Source organism: Magnolia sinica, chromosome 6, assembly GCF_029962835.1.
Source record: "Magnolia sinica isolate HGM2019 chromosome 6, MsV1, whole genome shotgun sequence".
Classification (NCBI taxonomy): domain Eukaryota; kingdom Viridiplantae; phylum Streptophyta; class Magnoliopsida; order Magnoliales; family Magnoliaceae; genus Magnolia; species Magnolia sinica.
This window is the reverse complement of record NC_080578.1, coordinates 84,097,304-84,121,323: the sequence shown is the minus strand read 5'-3', so window position 1 is coordinate 84,121,323 and position 24,020 is coordinate 84,097,304. Positions and strand designations below refer to the sequence as shown.

Sequence of the window (24,020 nt, the reverse complement as noted above, 5' to 3'; positions counted from 1 at the left end):
CATCCATCTACCCACTTTGTATGTGGGATTTCTATCATCATGGGCTGAGCATTGATGTGGGCCATCCGTATGTGGGCCCACATTAATATGGGTTCGTCCATCATCTGGGCCCCACCATTTATGTGGACCATCCACCAAGTGAGACCCACCTTCAATGTGGACAGTCCTCCATCTGGGGCCTCCTATGAAATTAAAAGAGGTGAACTGGTCATCACCTATAAAATTAATCTGTGAATGTTTAAGGCAATCAAGACCCAAAAAATCCATCAGGGTCTCATCATTATCTTCGAGTTCATCCTTGCTAGTGAATACTATAATGAGGTAGTTGATGATTTTCTCTCCAAAATTTGTTTAAAGGCACTTAAGTGTAGCCCTTCCTATTCTCTTGAAAAGAAAAGAAAATAAACACAAGAAGTGCAGCCCCTTATTCTTTTGAAAAGAAAAGAAAAGAAAACACAAGAACGGCAATGAATCCTATCCTTGGCCAAATTAATACATTTTTGTCCAAGGACGGGTATTAGTAAACAATACAAAGCCAACTTTAGGTAGCTGATGTTGGGGAAACGGCGGAATCACACAGAGATGAATCTAGGATAGCAATCTAAAAGCGCTAAGCAAAAAGGAAGAAAAACACAAGGATTTAACGTGGAAAATCCTTTCGGGAAAAAACCAATGCATAAAGCAACTAAAATTCACTATGAAAGCAGAAATTACAAAGAGAGAAGGCTTACCTGATTCAAACAACCTCGAATCTCACCCTTGCTACACCCCTTTGAAACCCTAGAACTATTTAGAAATCCTTGGAATGCCTCCCAATCCCATTTACACCCATATATATATATATATATATATATATATATATATATATATATATATATTGGAAAGAATCCTAAACGAAATCGAAAACAAATCCTGAAATTTCGCAGTTTTGCGAAAAATCTTCACAGAATCTGATTAGATTTAAGACATCAAATACAATAATCTCTACAGTGTCTTCAATCTTCAAACGTGTAGCTTCTTGTCCTCCTCTCTTATCTCTGCCTCGCATCATAGCTTCATTAATGCTTCTCATGCATACTCCGTCTTCCTTTTACGCCATCGCCAAGCACAGAGAAATTGCACAGAACTTGAACTTCTCTGTAGGAACAACCTTAGTGAGCATGTCAGATGGATTCACGCTGGTGCGAATCTTCTCTAGAGTTACGCCTCCTTCTTTAAGCACATGTTGGATAAAGTGGTGATGAACATCAATGTGTTTAGTATGAGAGTAATAAATAGAAAATTTAGCCAAATTTATAACACTTTTGCTGTCACAATTAACCGACATGGCTTCCTGCTGAAGCCCTAATTGATTTACCGTGCCTCTCAACCAAACACCTTCCTTAAACGCTTCTGTCACTGCCATATATTTTTCTTCAGTCATGGAAAGAGTCACTACGTACTAAAGCTTCGACATCTAACTAATTAATCCACTCGTTAGAAAAAACGAGTATCCTGAAGTTGACTTTCTAGAATCCACACTCTTGCATAGTTTGAATCCACATAGCCTACCAACTCTGCCCCTGTCTTCTCAAAAGTTAAGATTCAGTCTTTTGCACCTTGAATATATCGAAGTAGCCATTTCATTGTTTCCTAATGTTGCTTGCTAGGGTTTGACATGTATCTACCCATAACACCGACTGCCTGTGAAATGTCTGGTCTTGTACAGATCATAACATACATTAAACTGCCAATCGCATTCGAATAAGGTACATGAGACATAACTTGCTTTTATTTATTTAATTTAGGACATTATTCTGAGGAAAGCTTGAAGTAAGCCATGTGGGAACGCTTACCGACTTTGCCTAGTCCATCTTTATACTTGATCAGCACCTTTTCAAGGTATTTTGCCTATGATAACCAAAGCCTTCCTCTTCCTATCTTTATAAATATCTAAGCTGAGAACCCTCTTTACAGCCCCCAAATCTTTCATCTCGAATGTCCCTGATAACTGAGTCTTCGGTACGTTGATTTCAGATATATCATGATTGGCGATCAACATATCATTTATATACAATATTAGGATGATGAATTTGCCATCACTCAGTGTCTTGCACTAGACACAGTGATCGTATTAACTCCAAATAAATTTTTGACTCATCATGAAAGAATTAAATTTTTTATATCATTGCCTAGGCGATTGTTTCAGGCCGTACAATGACCTTATTAACCTGCGAACTTTTTTCTTTGCCCCTTTAACTTCGTAGCCCTCTAGTTGCTTCATGTAGATCTACTCTTCCAATTCCCCATGCAGGAATGAAATCTTAACATCCATCTATTCCAACTCGAGATCGTATTGGGCAAACAACGCCAACACGAATCTAATAGATACTTGCTTAACCACCGGCGCGAATATATCTATGTAGTTGATTCATTCTCTTTAAGCATACCTCTTCGCTACCAACCTCGCTTTGTATCTGTCCTATTTTCTTTTGAATAATCACTTGCATCTGATCACTTTTTGAACCACTAAAAGCTCCATCAGCTCTCATGTGTTGTTTTTATGCAACGAGTCCATCTCATTGTCTATGGACGCCTTCCACTTTTTTGCATCAGGATCATTAAGAGCCTTCTGAATAGTAGATGGGTCCTCCTCATCTGTAATGAGGGCATATGTAATATTAGAGTCGTCCATATATCTTGCCGATAACCTGCGATCACGTGGTGGGTTTCTTCTCACAGCTGGCTACTCTACCTTCTCATGTACCTTTTATTTGTATATTTGTCTCTATCTGAGTATTATCTGTGTCAATCTGGACGTCTACGATAAACCTTTCCGGTTCCTCTTGATCATTCTTGTGGAATAGTGAGCTTTCATCAAATTTGACGTTACGGCTAGTGATAACCTTGCGTATGATTTTGTTGAATAAAATGTAACTTTCACACCAACACTATAGCCAACAAAGATGTACTTTTTAGTTATATGGTTTAGCTTATATGTCTCAACTAATGGTATATGAGAGTAAGCCTCACAACCAAATATGTGCAAATCTTAGTAGTTCATCTTATGACTACTCTATACTTCCTCTGAGATTTTACATTCAATTGTCGTAGAAGGAGACTCACCAAATAGTAAGCCATGTTAACGGCCTCTGTCCATAGGTCCTTGCCCAATACAGCATTACTTAACATGCATCGGGCCCTCTGAAAGAGAGTTCGATTCATCCGCTCAGACAGATCATTCTGTTCGAGTGTGTGGCACACTATATCGTGCCTAATAATCCATTCGTCTTTGCAATATTCATTAAACTCAGTGGAAGTAAATTCTCCACCATTATCAGTCCTTAAAACCTTTTATTTTCCGCCTTGACTGTTTTTCCACCATTGTCTTCTATTATTTGAATATGATAAAAACTTTGGATTTATGTTTCACGAAGTAAATCCAAACTTTTTGGGATTAGTCGTTAATGAATGAAATAAACTATAACGACCCCCTAATGGAAACCTCTGGTGATGGCCCCCATACGTCAGAGTACATATAATCAAGAACTCCCTTTCATACATGTTTTCCTGATTTAAAAGATAATCTATATTGTTTACCATATATACAATGCTCACATATATCTGAATCAAAATTCTTAAAAGAAGTAATCAAACAACGATCAGATATTACTTTTATGCCCCGCTCACTCATGTGGCCCATACGAGCATGTCACATACGTGTAAACGTGGAATCTGCAACAGTTGCTGCCGCTCCACCTACTGAAGTGTTTACATCAATCCAAACATTCCAGATGTTCACATCCCAAGTATAGGGTTGCGATGTAGTAATAATCTCAGTAAGATCGAGGTCGAATCCACAGGGACGGAACCTTATACGTAATCTGAAAGTAACTTGAACTAGAACTAGGTGAAGATGTAATCTAAATTAAGAAATTTTAAGGGAATAATGGTGAAATATTAAACTAAAACTTATAAAATTCAAAGGTGGGAAACTAGGATTTCCCAGGATCCATTTGTAGAGATCAAGGAGATCTATGCTTGATTTAAGAACGCAACAGGGATCAGAGTCCTATCTTTATCCAGTTAAAAGATATATCATTAAAATCAAATCTAAACTTCCTTTGATCTAGTTTTCAAGAGATGAGATGGGTGTGAATTAGAATGGATTCCATCACAAAACCATGCCCATGAGACAAAGCAAACAACAGAATTTAACCAATCTACAACCAATCTGAGAGATGTATGAATGTTAGGAAGGATTCCATCATCTTACCATGCCCAAAGGACGATGGTGAACAACAGGGTTCCCAAGTTCATAACCTCTATAATGAAAAGAACATGCTCATAGCTATCGCAGATCCATTGTAATTTGAATCATAACAAACCATTAAAAATTGAAGGCATTCCTTATAATCAAACTAGAGTCGAAGATAGTTCAACTAAAACAATGAATCGAAGCATAAAAATCAACCCATCACACTACAAGCTTCACCTCTTAGCCCTAGCTAAGAGGTTTAGCTTGTCATAGACATGATCAAGCTAAGATCTCTTAATAAAAACATCAAAGGAAAAGAAAGAAAAACAAGGTAGAAGAAAGAAGAAACTTAGCCGGCCCACGCTCTTCTCTCTCTCTCTCTCTCCCTCTCTCTCTCTCTCTCTTCGCCTCTTGGCCTCCACGGTTGCCCTCTGGATGGTTCCCACGCTCTCTCTCATCTCTCCTTTTATAGACACATGGAGAGTCGGTGCTGGAGCCGGTGGTCTGCGTAAAGAGTTACGTAGCAACAGTCTTTCGCAGAGAAAACGCAAACCGAGTTGTGTTGGGCTTAGATTTTCGGGCATAAAACCATTCCACTATTCAATTTTTCTCCATGGTTGGGGTAAAGACCCCTTGCCCGAGCTTTTGGACAGTTCGAATCATAGATCCGACCATCATCTGGGTCGTACAACACCCCATAACGTCCGGGAAAACCGAACATGAGTTGCATGCGAACGGGCCACACTGTGATGCTTAGTGGGCCCCACAGTGATGTTTTTGGGAAATCCACCCTATCCATTAGATTCCTGGCAAAAAACTGATCGGGAAGGAGTAGTTTTGATCAAGTTTTGGTGCGGCCCACAAAATCTTTTACTCCGCCGTCCATCCTGCGTTTGATGGCGATCTACGTGTGTACACATGCATGGGACCAAATGTAACACCCCATATTTTTCAATACCCGGGTGTTACCATTTAAATCCAAATTAGTATGAACGTGTGTGGAAACACATGTAGCTTATATTACACGTCATCATTAAGCAAATCCCAATCTATCCATCTTTCTTAATCATTTGATGTGGACTGTGGCGATCAGTTCAATTTGCCCTAGACCTGAATGGCTTTTAACCTTCTGGATTTGAGCTAGAACAATGCACAATGCATCTGTAGAGTTTAAAGTCAATCCACCTTGGATTGACTCTAGATCATTTATGGTAAGATTTTATCTCCAACCCGTGATCTAAACTGGCAGCTAGGCTTACGGTATTCATCTTATCACAGGGATGAGTTAAACCTCAAATTTTGTCCTAAGCTAATGTGCATAATCTAATCCAACTGTCCAACATGAACCCCAAGACCTGAATTAAGAAATCCAATATTCATCTAGATCTATAAGATGATACATCACTTAATGATTTCAATCAATCCCCTTGATCACTAAAAATTTTTGATGCCCTTCACCTATAAACTAGGTTACACCTATAAACTAGGTTAGAAACCCTGAGAATCACCAATGATCATATTTAGAATTGACCAGACCGTCAAATCTTTGTAATAGACTGTATGACATCACCATTTAAAACCTAGACTTCAACCAGTGTGGCCTCTTGAGGAATGTAGCTACCCATTTATCCAAAAATTTACATCATGGGCCACTCGGTCCATCCCTTATGAGGCTCGTGCCAATCAATGTAAAAAACCGTCACATAAGTAAGTAATCCAATCATCTAGTTATGGTAACCAACACTAGACTTTTCCCTAGAAGTGATTAAGGACTCTTAGGAACCTTAAAAGTCAGATCTGAAGATGATCTGGCCGTCAGATTGACGGAGTTCCACCAATATGGACCACAACCCTCAAACTACTAACCCACCACTTAATCGGGACCAATGGGTCATCCGATCATTGAGATTACGTTTCACGTTGGGATGCTAACATATCATGATGATCTTGAACATACAAATGATCCCTTAGAAATATTTTGACCATTGATGTCAATTTTGAAAAGATCCGACCGTCGGAACGACATAATCAGCACTTAAAAGGCCTTAATCAAGTCATGGGCCCTACCTAAGCTTTAGATCTGCCTAGTTCTTGGTTAGATGCCTTGATAGGACCCCTAAACTGGATGGACGGTGTGGATTTTATCAAATCCACCTGTGGACCCCCACATTTGATTGCACATGTACATAGTGCAGGGGCTCCCACTGTGCACTGAGCCAAGAGGCTCAGTCAGACGCCTCTGACTGTGTCTCTCTCAAAAAAGAGAGATTTCTCTCTCTCTCTCTCTCTCTCTTTGTTTGTGGCAGCGGATGGATGAGCGTCTGGGGTTTTGATCAGTGGCTCACCTGCACGGTCCATCTGGACAATCCAGACCATCCATCTGACAGAGGACACATGTGCAACCAAACCCCATAAGCTCATGCTATTCCACACGTGTACATGCACACGATCCTCACCGCAAGTGAGCCCGAAAACACAAAGTTTCCAAAAATGGGGGCTGTTCTCCATGCAAACAGCTCAGAAATTCGTGTGCTCTCCCCTTTCCAATCCCAGTCGTCCGTCCGGGAGAGATCCTAGCCCTTTGAAGCTAAGTTTTAGAGATGAAAGAGAATGGGAGAGAGAGAACGGCTGCAAGCTTTCTCCACCGAACCCATTGACCTAACCTCCTCAAAGCTTCAATGAAGCTTGTCTACAAGCTTCCTAGGGGCCCCACGAACCATCTGCAGGAGGCAGATCGGAGGAAGAAGCCTCCGCTCGAGATTCGTAATTAATGGCTGTCTCTTCCTTCCTCTTTCAAACCGCACCAAGGTAACTCAGTTCGGGCATGTCACTGTCGGGTTCCCACCATCCGGTGAAGGTGTTGAGAGAAAGAGAGAACTAGAAAGAAAATGAAAGGAGAAAGAAGAGGATGAAGCGGCTGCACCAACGCAGCCCGACTCATCCACGTTACGGACTGGGCCTGGCGAGTCAGAGCTAAGTCTAGGCTCGTCACAACAGCAGCTGCAATTAGCAGCACAAGTTTGATCAGACCTCCAAGCCAACAAAGTGGCGCTGGTCCTTTGCACGTCCAGGAGAAGTTAAAGGAGGAGAACTTAAATCACTTCCTCAGGTAATCACCTCCAACCGAGCCTTGGCAGACTGAGTCGACTCAGTAGTTGACTCTTGGATGAGTTCGGACCCCCTGGTTGCCAAAACCAAGGCTTCTTTCCCCCTTGCTGTAATGATGAAGGGTCTATCTCAGTCAGAAATGCACTGATCAATGCATTACACACATCACAGTGGACCACACCTGAGGAATACCTCAGTAGGCCATGCCATGAATCACAAGCGGGCCCCACCGAATTACACACTTGGTGGGCCATGTCGTAAATCATAGTGGGCCCGCCTGATGTAAAACTCAGTGGATCAAGGTTGGTATGCAACTAAAATCCAATCCTTGTACACATAGTCATGTCAATTATTTATTTAGAAAGAACTAAGTTCTACCTGTTTGGAGACTGAAATTGTAAGACAAACAATGGATCAAACAGAACTTCTCCATGATGACAGAACCCAATAAGTTCAATCTGGTAAGTTGAACCCTTTAAATCTAGCAGGCTCTATTCTTAACTCACCCCAAAATCACTATCTCTTTTTCTTGCAAATCTGTCAAAATTCATGATCCATAGACCCTAAATCCAACCATAATTCAACTTGCCACAAATGAAGAAAATACCAATTAGAGAAGTTTTGAACAGAAGACCATATAGCTTTTTAGTGAGCCCATGAAATTTACCTAATGAACCTCATAAATTGAATTAATAGATGGTGGACTGGCTCAAATTGGACTTCCTAGAACACCATGAAGTGTAGAACCATTTATCCAACAACTACAATAAAACTAAGGAATCCATGTTCTAAAATAGAACATTTGTCATAGAATCTAGTATCATGACTAGATTCACTATTGATAGTTATAACTATTAACATTAGAAAATAGTTATCATTTTCCTTATGGAACTAGTATAATGCCTGTTAGCATGATTATTGGCATTAGTCCTTATTATGTAATCATTAGTGAAGATTTGATCATTATTACTTGTATTATTTAAAAGATTTTTAATCATCATAAGGATATTAGATAATGTCGATACTTTTAAATAGGAACTTAGGAACCATCATTAATAATAGTGATGGAATTAGTATTCCTTTTGTGAATACTATTCAATCCATTGAGCAACACTAATAATAATAATAATAATAGTAACACTAATCTAGGATTCAGATCCTAGAATCTATGCATTTAATTGAACTCTAGGATGAAAACCCTAATTCTACATCAAAACAGTAAGTAATCTAAACCCCAGGTTATAATCTAGACCATAGGTAGTCTTGTAGAACCTTGAGTTAACCATACAAGTTCATAATCTGTGGTAGGATCAAAGCCTAAGGGCATGCGTACTCTCTAATGACATTAGAAGGCGGGTTAACAAATAAGGTGATGATTCTTCCCCTTGAGCTTTCCATTTTTCCATTAGCTTAAGTGATAGTTTTTATTTAAGATTTCAGTTGATAATTGATATCCTTTATCTTATAATCATATGTGCTAATTGTTGGAATCGAATTGCTAGATTACATGTATGATATCTATCCTACACATTTTCTCATACTTATGAATTACTTGTGGATTGTTTATGGAACTTAACCTGGTACATCAGTGAGAAACTCCCACTTATAAATGTACACCCATACTTGGTATGTAACTCAATTGAATGTGATTGTAATGGACTAACGACTTAGTGGTTATTGAATAGTGGCTTGAATTGAATATTGATGTGGGCCTACCGTCCAGGGGTTGCTGTGTCTAAGTGGTCTTAAGGATGGTCTTTTACCACATGGTTTTGATATTGGCCCTATGTGGCTTAGTTTTTTATAATTGCCCTACGTGGCTTAGTTTTAAAATTCGCCCAGGTGACTTTGTTTTGGTATTTGCCCTATATAGATTCGATGTTTTATACTGTGCAATCATGCGATGGTAAGCCCCATATACTGTAATATGATTGGCCACGACTCAACAAGTTTCGATTAAATATCCTAAGGTGGTAGTCTCATGAGCCGGGAATGGTGGTATGAGACTTATAGCCGAGTTGTTGGCCTACGTTGGTGACGAGCCCCCGTAGTGACCTTGAGCTTATTTAAATTGACTAATTGTAACTGGACTAATAATGGTTTGGCTAATCATGCATTCATAGTATATTGGCGATGACGGGTGGCTAATTTTGGATGCTGTAGCATGTGCCCTAGGCTTATCGGGATATCATTTCGTAAGCTCCCAGACCATCGACTATTGGCCTATTTTCGGGTGACAAGCCAAGTTCCAACTAGATGAGCATTCCCAGGTTGATGATTACATGGGTGACGAGCCCAAGTTTGACTAGATGAGCATCCCCAGGTTGATGTGCATTCACGCATCCATGCATTTAAAAAGACTGTATCATGTGTTGTTTTGGATGCCTTGTTGTTTTATAACTATGCTTACCTAATACAACGGTGTGTAATCTTGAGAGGAATTCACACTGAGTTGGCTACTCATCTATCAAATATATAATCGTATAGGTAGCACAGGTGGCTTAAGTGATTTTCAGGTTCAGACTAATGAGAAGCCGGGTACAAGTGCCAGGGAGGTATGGCTGTATTGCTAAGAAGAGCTGCGCGGTCTTGCGGCTTATGTTTACATTCTTCTGTTATTTTTCATGTATTAAATTATGTGAATTTTTGCATTTGTTATATCGAGACATTGGTTTGTATAAGTCATTATGGGCAACCTCTTGTACATTTTAAACGTAAATGAAATTTTCCATTATGTATGATTTGTCCATTTTACGCTCATTTGCTTACTCCGGTAGTTGAAAAAATATATATACTCGAATTTGACCATCCTTTAAGGTTAACACAAGGGTTTTTGGGAAACGAGTCATTTACTCGGGTCCTGAAAAGTCGAGGCGTTACACCAAATGGAAACCTTGGCGAGGGTCGTGGCCAACCCCCGAAGTGAATGGATAGTCCAAATCGTTCATTTGAATGATGGGTGGGGCCCACTAAGCAAAACCAGTGAACGCTCGTCCCTCTGCTGGTTCCAGCGCGAGAAGAATCAAGTCAAGGCAGCTTTGACTACCTTGACGTTTTGGTGCGGTGCGGGAGTGCACCGCATTATGCACTTGCGCAACCCAGGTGGGGTCTACTATGAGGTATAAACGAAATCTGTTCTGTCCATCCATTTTTTCACCCCAATTAAGGGATCCATGCCAAATTTATAGCATATCCAAACATCAGGTGGGCCCCATATCAGTGATTTATCGGCTAATATGTCCGTTAGGCAACTTCCACAAAGATCCAAGGGTTGAATTTCGACGTGTACAGTTAATTTAGAGTCCTCAGGCCAGCTATAAAGTTTTAAGCCAAACGGATGGTGGGAACCCTGTGATCTTACATTCTGGACAACTTTCAGGCCTCTTTATCGTCGATCTCTTGATTTTCTCAGATCTCTAGCGTGTAAATTCTTTGATCCAGGTCCCCTGGGGACCATCCCTTTCCTTGGTGATTTTAAAGCATTAAATATATACTTTTAATAACCTTTTCAATTCAAGCTCTTTAAATTCACCTTGCAACAAAAACACGACTAAAATAGGACGTTAAGCATTATCATGTACGTAAAATCAGGTAATAATTAGGGTCTAATATGCATTATTTGACCTTCAACATTTATACTATCATAACCACGAGTGTCTCTTTTGAAGCTTTAAGGACACCATTAACACCAATGAACTTGCACCCTATAGCCTTAAATGCATCGAGAGAAATCAGACTCTTCTTCATATTAAGAATGTGTCTGACATCAGTCAAGGTATGCTCCATCCCATCAAACATCTTGATGTTCACCATACCAATAGTCACAACATTACAGGCATTGTCATTACCCATAAAGACATGTCCACCATCGCATTCTCTGTAACTATCGAACCAACTTCGATGATGAGTCATGTGATATGATGTTCTTGCGTAAAGGATCTACTCATCTCTATGATTGTCGTGCAAGTGTCCGATCATTGACATAGATAGAACATCACCTTCACTTGTCTCTTCATCAGATGTGACAACATTGGCCTCCCTGGAAGAAGCATCTGAGTTTTCTTTCTTTGCTTTAGGATTTGTACAATCATTCTTCATGTGTCTAGTCATCCCAGAGTTCTAGCACTTCAATTTTCCTTTGCCCTTGCCCTTGAATTTTAATCTAGATCTCGAAGACCTGTACCTCGATTAGTATTCCTACTTCTCATAAACAGTGCATCAGACGATGTCCCTACGCCACCATTTATCTTTCTCATGGCATTCACTTGAAGGGCCGAGATAACAGTGTCCACACTCAGAGATTTATTTACAGTGCAGAATGAGTCCCTGAATGACTCATAAGATGCCGGAAGAGAATTCAACAACATGCACGCCTGATCTTCATCTTTGACCACTTCCTCTATATCCAGCAACTTGCAAATCAATTTATTAAAGTAACTGACGTGGGCCTTCACATCTCCACCCTCTGCCATCTTGAAGGTAAATAACTATAGCTTCAAGTGCAAGAGATTCTTAGTAGATTTTTTCCGCGTAAATATGCTCTAACTTTGCCCATAAACCAGTTGCAATTTTCTCCTTCAAAACATTATAGAGAACCTTATCTATAAGACGCAAACGAATCGATGATAAGGCCTTCTTATCAAGAATATTCCAATTCATCACTCATAGTCGGCTTTCGCTCCTCAAGAGCACTATCCTCACTTGCTTGGTTAAGGAGCTGATCATCTTGATCTTCCATAAGTCAAAGTTATTTTTACCTGAGTACTTCTCAATGTCATACCTAGTGTTTCCCATTAACACTAATCTTTTAGATTCAGGCCTACGTCCCAACGATTTCTCTGATACCACTTGTTGGGGAAACAATGGAATCACACAAAGATGAATTTAGGATAGCAATCCAAAAGCACTAAGCATAAAGGAAGGAGAACACAATGATTTAACGTGAAAAACCCTTTCGGTAAAAAACCACGGCACAAAGCGATAGAAATTCACTATGAAAGCATAAATTACAAAGAGACAGGGCTTACTCAATTTGAACAACCTTGAATCTCACCCTTACTACACCCCTTTGAAAGCCTACAACTATTTAGAAACCCTTAGAATGCCTCCCAATCTCGTTTACACCCATATATAGCCTTCGAAAGAATCCTAAACAAAATCGGAAACAAATCCCAGGATTTTGTAATTTTGCGAAAAAATCTGCGCAGAATCTGATTAGATTTAAGACATCAAATACAACAGCTGAGACTATGACTATGCTGATGATGAAGTCTCTTACATGCAAGACTCTTCTTCTGTATTAATAACAAAATTTTAACTAAATGGGACTTTTCATGTTCGACCATTGAAATACTTTTAAGAATAACAAAATTTTAACTCGAAACCGCTATCGAACTTAAGATTCAAAACCAACAAGTAACATGAGTCTGCAACTGTATGTGAGGGGGGGAAGTACATGAACCACGTCAATAAAAGCTTAGAAGATCTTAGAATGATGGAAGAATTATTACACCAAAGTGCTTTTGCTACTATTGAAATGCAATGCCAATACTTGCAGCAAAAATAAAAAAATTTAAAAAAAAAATTAAAAAAAAAAAGGAAAGAAAGAAGAAGAAGTGGGATATCAAAGAAAATGAATTTGGCAAAAATATCATGATGCATTCTATTTAGAGAGATTACCCAACAAGTTAATGAAAGATGGATCCATCAAAGCTCCCGCGTGCTCACAAAATATTCTTCATGGAGCGGGTGCCAAGCCAAGGCTAGCAAAACAATAAGCCACACATGCAACACAGTGAGTATCCAACCTTCATCACAGATAGAAAGCATTAAAATAGATAATGTAACTGAAGGAACATTGGGACCTGCACTGATGTCAGAAAGTGTTCTACAAAAACAATGAAACATTTTGCAAAGAATCCATACTTCATGAACCAAAGTAGATCTTGTAAAATTGAACCCAACATACCCAACCCGAGTTTGGGTCATATTGGACATTCGCATTGGAAGATCACATCAAGTCTCCTAACCAAGAGGCTCATCATAAAACAATAATGCATTTCAAATGGGAGGTCTTGAAGCAACAATAACCTATAAACAATACTAAAAGTATGATTTTAGATTAGTGCAAATTTGCTAGTAATAAGAATCTTAGATGCAGAAATATCCATAAGAATGAAACAATTTGGTAAAATAAAGTTCTAGCTAACAAAATTTATGGATAATGCTAACATAAATCCTATAAAAAAAATCCACAGAACAGTTGGTTACAAGAACTATAAAATATAGTTCCCTTAAAAGAAAAGAATGAGAGAAAACATGATTTGGAAAGGATAAAAAGATGGGGAAAAGACAAAGTACCCATTGGAAGAAGAAGCAATCAAGAATTACACAGTACGGATAGAAATACACCCCTGAAACCAGTAAAGACTATCAAGTAATATAAAGTCCTTTTTTAAAGTCATATTTTCAATAAAAAGTCAAATTATACCAAGAATTTCCCAGTTACAAAATTGAGAGCTTGTACCTCGTGAATGTTTCTCTCCCTACCAGCAGGACGTTGACAAGCAACCCTCAAGATGGCAATAACCTGCTGCACATTCAATTTCCACGAGTATCACTGCCCTTCAACCATTTGACAAACCTAACAGCATATAATCATTCATGATATTGAAAACTGAAATTTGACGCATGCATGCAACAATGTAGAGTCCAGAAAAACCAAATGATGATTGAAAGCATGGCCAGAAAATATTGCGGAGGACAACTCTATACTTCTCTTTGAAGTACTCAATGACAAAAGTGGTACGCCCTTGGTCATCAATGGGAAACCTAAAAGGCACCAACAATGTTCATCATTCACAACATAAAAAATGAACCCAATATGCAACAACAAACAACAATCAGGTATACATCAAATGAGAACGACCTTATCAAGAAGAAAATGGTGGAGGTCCATCCTGCCAATTCACAAGAAGAAAAAGAGTATGAAGTTCCATCTACCCCCCTAAGGCCATTCACAATAATTACTTCCATAAGTCCTACCAATCTTTAGAAATGCCCTACTCAAACCACTGCAGATCAACCAGTTGATTGGTTGATCCAACTTACTCAAATCTCCATCTTTTCCTCCGGAATTGATGTTTTAAAAATTATCCAATGCTAAATGCTAGTACAGAAGCATCAGTTATCAAGTACATATGCACAAGATCTGGACTATTCATCCATTGTGCCCTATCTTGTATAGACCATGGAGCTCACAATAAAAATAACACTAGTGTATGAATGTAGCCATCAGTAAGGGATTTTACCAATGAAGTCAACCATTGCTTGGCCCTTTTCCTTACCATCCATCTGTAGTCGATCTGCAAGAATCTATCATGGACCAGGACAAATGGATGAAAGGCAACCTTGTACATGTCTACCACATTTAAGGATATTAATGCTTCGTAGCTTAACTTAGATAATCTTGATACCCTACCATGATGATAGGAAGTGCAAAAAATTGAGCGAACTCAACCATTAGAAAGTTTTGACTAAGAAAGTAAGTAGGCACTTGCAAAGCTGTATATGCCATGATTCTGAGAATCAACTAACTAATGGCTACAACATTTTGTCAAAAAGAACTTAATTTAGCAATAGCATCAAAAAGAATAAAACACAGATAAATTTACTGTGATTAACATAAGTATGATCACTTACCATTTAGCCAAATAATTTGAGACATTTTTTCTCCTTTTGGTCAAAATTTTAATAAAAAGATCCCATTCTACTGGTATATTAAAATTCTCACAAATTACTTCTATAGAAGCATTCACTGAAGGTCTATTAGAATCTTTCTCCGAGTCATTGAGGATTGTTCATGTTGAAATCATCTCATATTTGACCTCTGAATACATGAGATCATGCAAACATGGTAGTGGTGAGATGTGAAGGTTATGCAATTGATCGCCCAAAAATGAAGGTAGATTGAGAACATCATCCCACGGCAACTCATCTCTTCTGCAAAAAGAGAGATCAATGTCAGTAACCATTTGGTTGAATCCTGACTTGCATTTTGTATGAGTAAAAGTGGAACAAGTCCATGCGTGGAATACCAAAGATGTTAAAATTGGAGCTTTCCACATCTAAACTGAAATCAAAAGTGGACTACAAAACTTACAAATTGGAGCATGGAACATTTGGTACTAGCAATTCTGTGTAGATTCATGTGTTCTCTTTTCATCCTTTCCCAAGCTTATCCTTGGCATAGGTAGCCAACTTTTGACTGATGCATTAACAATGATCTGACCATTGCTCTGCCTCAAGTAAGGAAAAGTTGCATACGTAGGATATACATTCCCCCAGAAATTAATATCCGGATATAAACCAACCCCAAATCACAATATTGCAGTTATATAACTGCAGCTAACAGTGGCAAAGGTGTTTTCATACATTTACCAATTTATGTTGCATTGGTAAGTAGTTCCTACCATATTGGTCCATGTCTCTTCTGAAGCATTCTTCCTCTTCTTCTTCTTCTTCAAAGCACACTTACCTACATTGCAGACAGGCGCAAGATCTGGGACACATCATGAGGTGGTGGCCACTGTGAACATGCCCCTCACCCAAAAATCAAGCTCGTTAGCTCGTAAAATAGGCACGTGAGTGCATTGATTTGGATGATTGGTCATTTCCCTATAGTCATCCATGTTTATCATTTGCATGTGCCTACCTGATGAGTTGACCACTAATTTTTTGGGTTTGGGCATTTTCGCCATGAACATCACCTAATGAATGGCTTGGATCTCGTGAATGGCTGCCCTGCTGTAGCAAGTGTTGAGAGCCCCCCTCTCCATCTCACTCGAGAGTCTAGAGATAGTGTTCCTGACAGTTATCTCCAATGTGCGTTGTGCATTCCAATTACTAGTGCTTACTAAGTGAAATCTAATTAATAGCCAGAGTAATCTATGGTCAATTCATTACAAAGATCTAAATGTTTTGGAATAAAAACTTGAAAATGTATCTAGATTGGATAGGGCCCGTACGTGTTTGGACTCGAAACCCCTACAAGTGATTGGATGAATTAGAAGAATAATTTTCTTAAAGAACAAAAGATATATTCAAATATTAATGCAGCAGCACTAAACCAGACCAACAATAGTATAAATGCATTAAGTCTACTGAAGAATGCATGCCACCACATCTATTGATTTTTGTAGAAAATCTGAATCAGGGACCTAAATTCCTACAGACTATCACCTCCAATTTGATACAAATCACAAAACTATGTCGTGTGAGTCTCGAGAGGACTATCACCTCCAAATATTCAAACAATTTGCTAATGTATTTGAACCAGGTGGCCTAAAAAATACACATATTTGTTTCAGGAATTTTATCAAACATGTGACATGCTTGTCGCTCATTGGAATTCCATCAAACACATTTGGACTACTACAATGGTGCGACCCACCAGGTAAGTTACTCATATTCTATGCAAGAATGCTTTGTGTAAGAAATAAGTGGCATTAATAGAGAGAGTAAACAAAACACCTGAGCAGTCTCTTCAGTTTAGGCAGCTGCAGAGTTGGAATGGAGCAGAGAAGGTGATGATCTGGTGATGTCCGTTGGAGACGATGAAGGGATCTTGTAGAAGGCTGTCGGAGAATGGAGCAGAGAATCTCTGTCCTCTTTTGGAATAAGGGAGGGAGGGAGGGAGAGAGAGAGAGAGAGAGAGAGAGAGAGAGAGAGAGAGAGAGAATGAAAGAGGGTTGTGATTAGGGATTTATCTATATATATATATATATAGAGTATAGACTTTTACCAACGCTATGTCATGGGCGCCAGTAAAAATACGCAATTCCCTTTATTGTTGTAGTGCATTAGCAATTTGTTTGAATATGCATGCAGTTGTTAAATGAATGGTTGAATTGCTTTAGTTCTTAGTTATAGATGATGCCCACCATCTCTCTGTCTATCTCAACTCTTAGGGTTAGAGACGCTTGGTTTGGATGGAGTTGTAAAAGGCTCTAATACATCTGACACAACACAATATAGATGTACCACCAACTAATTTTTGAGCCAAACACATAGTACAATGAGTAGCAGAGGAAATGCACGGCAAATGTAACAAGTTTCTATAGAAAGTTGGCATGTGTGTCCACGTGCAGATGAGTGCGTGGTTTTCATAAAACCCTTAGAAAGCATAAAGGAGTACCAGCTTCCTGAAATTTTAATGAGTCAAGCGGATCTGGCGAGTAAATTCCTAGTTAGCCTGAAAATATAAAGAAAAATGCTCTTTTTCTTTTCGTTTTTTTTACACACACTCACACACCCACCCACACCACATGGGCACTCAATTCCTTGTCTCAGTGTTTAGACAGTGTTGAAACAGAGTCAATCTACCAGTGAGCCAAAGCCTAAGATTGCTACGATTGGAATGTCCTAATTAATTTTCAAGTACGTGATTGCGGTTGTTGTTTTAGGCTACCGATCCAATAGCCAATCACTAGGGTCATGGAATGTGGTGGATCAATAGATTGATCAATGGTCCTGATCATCTTCTAAGTGGGTCATGTGTCAGGTGTACAGTGAGGATGTCAGATTCACAAACCAAATAAACCATGTACATGCACTCCCATTCATACCCTATCCATCCATATGGTGCTAATATATTTGGCATTCGTGATTGTCCACACGGTGGGCCACACTAAATAGGCGATTAATCTTCTCATGTATAGGTCATATATGATAGTAGTTGACATATCTCCCTATCTTGGCGCTTGGGGTCAAGTTGTTCGGTTTGAATTGAGTTGCTTAATCATTTTTAACATGCTCGCACACATTGCATGTGATAAAAAAAACCAAACAAACCAAGAGCCAACGATTTTTTGCATGTTCGGTGGGACATAAAAAAAAAAAACTACTTGGCTGCTATAAATATTCATTGTTCGTTTGGACTCAAAATTCTACGTATACATATTGGTGCAATAATCTTGCGAAAATATAAGTCGAATAAATACTCTAATGCTTCTAGGGGCTAATGAACATCTTGCGCGAGAGGAGGAAATGCAAGTGGAACCAACGCCTGAGTTGTTAAATTCACTACCAAACTTAATGCATAATCCTCCAAATCTATAGGACATCTTCATCTCGGATCGATCCTCTTGAGATAATGATGGCTGGGGTACATGATATGCAAATAGGGATTCGTCATATTGTAGAGCAGTCCTAAGATCAGGTCGAGCAGTCATGAATTTAGGTTGAAACTTTGAATAGGTGGATTGCAAGTCCAGTAAAACTAATATCTTGAACATTATTGGTCGGCCCATAGAATTTAATGAATCCGTACTACAAGAAAAATGGATAAAGGCTACGGCCAAAAATCGTAGCAAAAGTCTTTTTGCTACAGATATGATCCGTAGCACGTCGTCGCTATTGGTGGGGTAGCTAAAGGTCTCGCTACGGACTATATCCATAGCAATAGATACCAATAGCTATGGATTATATCTGTAGCAATAGATACCAACATCTACGGATTATATCCGTAGCAATAGATACCAATAACTACAGATTATATCCGTAGCAATAGATACCAATAGCTACGGATAATAGCCATAGCAATAGATACCAATAGCTACCAATAATATCTGTAGCAATATATACCAATAGCTACAGATTATATCCGTAGCAATAGATACTAATAGCTACGGACAGTATCTGTAGCAATAGATACCAATCGCTACGGACTAAAGCCGTAGCGATAGCTACGGATAATATCCATAGCAATAGATACCAATAGCTGTGGACTAAAGCCATATCTATAGCTATGGATTATATTCGTAGCTATTTTTTAAAAAAATTGTAATAATATGACCTGTTTCCATTGCAAGAACCTGCTGTGATTGATAACTCATCTAAGCTTAATGTTGATAGAAATAGTACATAAAATACAATTAGAAAAAAAACGATGAATTTATTAAAAATAGCAATCAAATCATACAATAAGGCATCCCCTCATGTGTAAAGGAACGATGCATCAAATAATACTTCACTTTGCTCAACCTATCATAAGAATTACAACTAAGGCGTGCCGTCATGTGCAAGAAATAAATACACTCTAACACAGTAAACACCCTCCATATGCATTCAATAATGCTCACGTTTTTACAGAATTTTCTTCCTTCAGATGGTCAATTTCAGCAAATGCAGAAGATAGAGCTTCTTCTTTCCTTGAAATTACAGATATAACTTCTGTGGACTTCGACACAAGATCACTTTCAAGTTCTGAAACCCTTCCCTTGAGAAAATGAATTTCATCCTCCACTGACTTCTTTAGCTTGTCAGCCTGTATAAAACAACATTTGTAGACACAATCAAACAAACATACCTTTGTTCACATCTCAAAAGGAAGAAAGATAAAAAAAAAAAATACTTATATATGAAGAAATAAAAAATGTACCTACAAATCTTCTAAACTATGGTAAAATCCAACATGAGTAATGTGTTCAAACTTAGGATGGACTTTTAAACTCAAAACCTAAGTTTAGGTTAAGGTTTAGGTTTAGGTTTTAGGTTTCGGTTATAGGTTATAGGTTATAGCTTTAGGGAATTGAGAATAGGTTAAGGTTTAGGTTTAGGAAATCGGGTTCAGGTTTGAGATCGGGTTTAGGTTTGGGTTTTCAAGTTAAGGTTTAGGTTTAGGTTAGGGAGTTGAGATTAGGATTAGGTGTAGGTTTAGGTTTAGGTTAGGGAGTTGAGATTAGGATTAGGTGTAGGTTTAGGTTTAGGGATTTGAGAATACATTTAGGTTATAGGTTTAGGTTTAGGTTTTAGGTTTAGGTTAAGGTTAGGTTATAGGTTATAAGTTTAGGTTATAGGTTATAGGTTAAGGTTTAGGTTATAGGTTTTGGTTTAGGTTAAGGTTATAGGTTTAGGTTTAGGTTAAGGTTTAGGTTTAGGTTATAGGTTATAGGCTATAGGTTAAAGTTTTAAGGAATTGAGAATAGGTTTAGGTTATAGGTTATAGGCTATAGGTTAAAGTTTTAAGGAATTGAGAATAGGTTAAGGTTTAGGTTTAGGAAATCGGGTTCGGGTTTGAGATCGGGTTTAGTTTGGGTTTTCAAGTTTAGGTTTAGGTTAAGGAGTTGATATTAGGATTAGGTGTAGGTTTAGGTTTAAGGATTTGAGAATACATTTAGGTTTTAGGTTTAGGTTAAGGTTATAGGTTTAGGTGTAGGTTATAGGTTATAGCTTTAGGGAATTTTGAATAGGTTTAGGTTTAGGAAATAAGGTTCGGGTTCGGGATCGGGTTTATGTTTGGGTTTTCAAGTTTAGGTTTATGTTTAGGTTAGGGAGTTGAGATTAGGATTAGGCGTAGGTTTAGGTTTAGGGATTTGAGAATACATTTAAGTTTTAGGTTTAGGTTTAGGTTATAGGTTATAGGTTAAGGTTATAGGTTTAGGTTTAGGGATTTGAGAATACATTTAGGTTTTAGGTTTAGGTTTAGGTTTTAGGTTATAGGTTAAGGCTATAGGTTTAGGTTTAGGTTTTAGGTTTAGGTTAAGGTTAGGTTATAGGTTATAAGTTTAGGTTATAGGTTATAGGTTATAGGTTAAGGTTTAGGTTATAGGTTATAGGTTTTGGTTTAGGTTAAGGTTATAGGTTTAGGTTAAGGTTTAGGTTTAGGTTATAGGTTATAGGTTATAGGTTAAAGCTTTAGGGAATTGAGAATAGGTTAAGGTTTAGGTTTAGGAAATCGGGTTCAGGTTTAAGATTGGGTTTAGTTTGGGTTTTTAAGTTTAGGTTTAGGTTAAGGAGTTGAGATTAGGATTAGGTGTAGGTTTAGGTTTAAGGATTTGAGAATACATTTAGGTTTTAGGTTTAGGTTTAGGTTTTAGGTTTAGGTTAAAGTTATAGGTTTAGGTTAGGTTTAGGTGTAGGTTATAGGTTATAGCTTTAGGGAATTGAGAATAGGTTAAGGTTTAGGTTTAGGAAATCAGGTTCGGGTTTGGGATCGGGTTTAGGTTTGGGTTTTCAAGTTTAAGTTTAGGTTTAAGTTAGGGAGTTGAGATTAGGATTAGGTGTAGGTTTAGGTTTAGGGATTTGAGAATACATTTAGGTTTTAGGTTTTAAATTATAGGTTTAGGTTTAGGTTTTAGGTTTAGGTTAAGGTTAGGTTATCAATTATAAGTTTAGGTTATAGGTTATAGGTTATAGGTTAAGGTTTAGTTTATAGGTTTTGGTTTAGGTTAAGGTTATAGGTTTAGGTTTAGGTTTAGGTTAAGGTTTAGGTTATAGGTTTAGGTTATATGTTATAGGTTATAGGTTATAGCTTTAAGGAATTGAGAATAGGTTAAGGTTTAGGTTTAGGAAATCGGGTTCGGGTTCGGGATCGGGTTTAGGTTTGGGTTTTCAAGTTTAGGTTTAGGTTTAGGTTAGGGAGTTGAGATTAGGATTAGGTGTAGGTTTAGGTTTAGGGATTTGAGAATACATTTAGGTTATAGGTTTAGGTTTAGGTTATAGGTTTAGGTTAAGGTTAGGTTATAGGTTATAAGTTTAGGTTATAGGTTATAGGTTACAGGTTAAGGTTTAGGTTATAGGTTTTGGTTTAGGTTAAGGTTATAGGTTTAGGTTATAGGTTTAGGTTAAGGTTAGGTTATAGGTTATAAGTTTAGGTTATAGTTTATAGGTTATAGGTTAAGGTTTAGGTTATAGGTTTTGGTTTTGGTTTTAGGTTTAGGTTAGGTTTAGGTTATATGTTTAGGTTAGGTTTAGGTCTAGGTTATAGGTTATAGGTTATAGGTTATAGCTTTAGGAAATTGAGAATAAGTTCTAGGTTTAGGAAATTAGGTTCAGGTTCAGGATCGGGTTTAGGATCGGGTTTAGGTTATAGGTTTAGGTTTAGGTTTTAGGTTATAGGTTTAGGTTACAGGTTTAGGTTTAGGTTTAGGTTAGGTTATAGGTTTAGGTTTACGTTATAGGTTATAGGTTATAGGTTAAAGTTTAGGTTATAGGTAAAGGTTTAGGTTTAGGTTATAGGTTTAGGGTGTGGTTTAGGTTAAGGGTGTGGTCCCTGCAAATATAGATATAAGCACGGCCTGTCCAAATGGCCAGGCCCCTCCAATGCTGTCCATAGAAAATGGACAGCTTTATCATGGTCATAACAGCGGTTCCCACCTTCCAAAGACCCCCACTCAATATCCGGATAGCTCCAACGCACATCCAGATTTGCTTCATCAATTTTGAGATAATACATAAACATGGGCCTATCCAAATGGCCAGGCCACCCATATTATTATCCATAGAAAATGGACAGCTTCATCATGGTCATAACAATGGTTCCTACTTTCCAGGGATCCTCGCTCAACATCCGGATAGCTCTGACGCACATCCGGATCTACTTCATCAATTTCGAGATAATATATAAACATGGGCTTCATCAATGAATCATATAGTATGAAGGAAAGAAGACTCACCAATTTAACAACGGTTCTCACCTTCCAAGGACCCCCGTTCAATATCCGGATAGCTCCGACGCACATTCGGATCTACTTCATCAATTTCGAGATAATATATAAACATGGGCCTATGTAAATGGCCAGGCCACTTCATCAATGAATCATATAGTATGAAGGAAAGAAGACTCACCAATTTAGCTAGCAAGGAGAGAAAGTGTGAGTGCTTGGAATGTCACCCTTTCTTTGAATAATGAATGCATATTCCACAATGCAATCTGAGAATGAGTAAATTTTTTAGTTTCTCCGACAATGCATATGGGCACAGATTTACAAATAAAGATTTTAAAGATTGTAAAACAGAGTAAATGATTATATTAACTTCCAAGTATCGATTAAAAAGAAAAATGTAAATGATGATAGGAAAGAAAACTCGATATATTAAATTATTGAAGGATAATGAGACATACCAAGACTACGGGTGCCCAGAGCAAGATAACTGCACCAATGTTGTACCTAGCTGCATTGACAGAACAAAAAAATTATACGAATGAAATGATAAAAAGTCAGGATATCATGGACCAAGAGAAAGATGAGTACCCTCAAGAAAAAACTCATGCCAAGCATATTTAATGCGACGAACTTTCATTATGTATTTGGTTGGCTTCACTAAAGGTTTTATCTGCACTAGCAGGACATATTAATAAACAACACCAATAAAACAAAAATTTACATGATTGTAAAAGCTGAATGTCAATTTGCAACACAGAAGTAACAACCAAAAAATTGTGTATCTGAAAATATAAATAAAGAGCTAAAATTTGAGTACATCTGAGTGAAAAAATAACTAAGATCTACTGATGACACTACCCGTAGAAAGTCAATACCCCTTGGATAACTCAATCCTCTATTAATGCAATTAGCATTTGTAAAGGAAATTTAAAAATAAATAAATAAAAATTTAAATCTGCCTTCTAAATTGTACTTACCGATAGTTGGAATTGTGGTAACAATCTCTCCCAGCTTGAGCTTGAGTCTATTTTCTATTACAATTAGCGAAATCAATACGAACTTACAACAATAGGTACCAAGTCATTTGTCCAGGGGTGATCCACAATAAAAGGTACCATTTATTATTTTTCACCCATTCACGGATCTAATTCTAAACACATGCATCTATGACTATCATTGGAGTTTAGTCTTTGAATAACTTTAACTTTTCATGGGCATATCACGAGGGA

The 24,020-nt window shown here is 38.0% G+C and overlaps 1 protein-coding gene across 4 annotated transcripts; it reads right to left on the bottom strand.

Annotated features, from left to right (window-relative positions):
• Positions 1-19,380: 19,380 nt before the first annotated feature.
• On the bottom strand, positions 19,381-23,900 carry LOC131250091 (nuclear-pore anchor-like). 4 transcript variants are annotated; one of them, XR_009173052.1, is made up of 5 exons: positions 23,769-23,900; positions 23,380-23,461; positions 23,250-23,299; positions 22,973-23,057; positions 19,381-19,670 (listed from the first exon to the last, which is right to left on the bottom strand). XR_009173052.1 is itself a non-coding variant. In XM_058250743.1 (4 exons), exons 2-4 carry the CDS (start codon positions 23,426-23,428, stop codon positions 19,482-19,484), a joined length of 288 nt encoding a protein of 95 aa, XP_058106726.1. In that variant the 5' UTR covers positions 23,429-23,461; positions 23,769-23,893; the 3' UTR covers positions 19,381-19,481. The 4 variants fall into 4 exon arrangements, 1 of the variants encoding a protein (XP_058106726.1); XR_009173053.1 differs by having other exon boundaries at positions 23,250-23,295; XR_009173051.1 differs by lacking the exon at positions 22,973-23,057 and having other exon boundaries at positions 23,250-23,295.
• Positions 23,901-24,020: the final 120 nt, after the last annotated feature.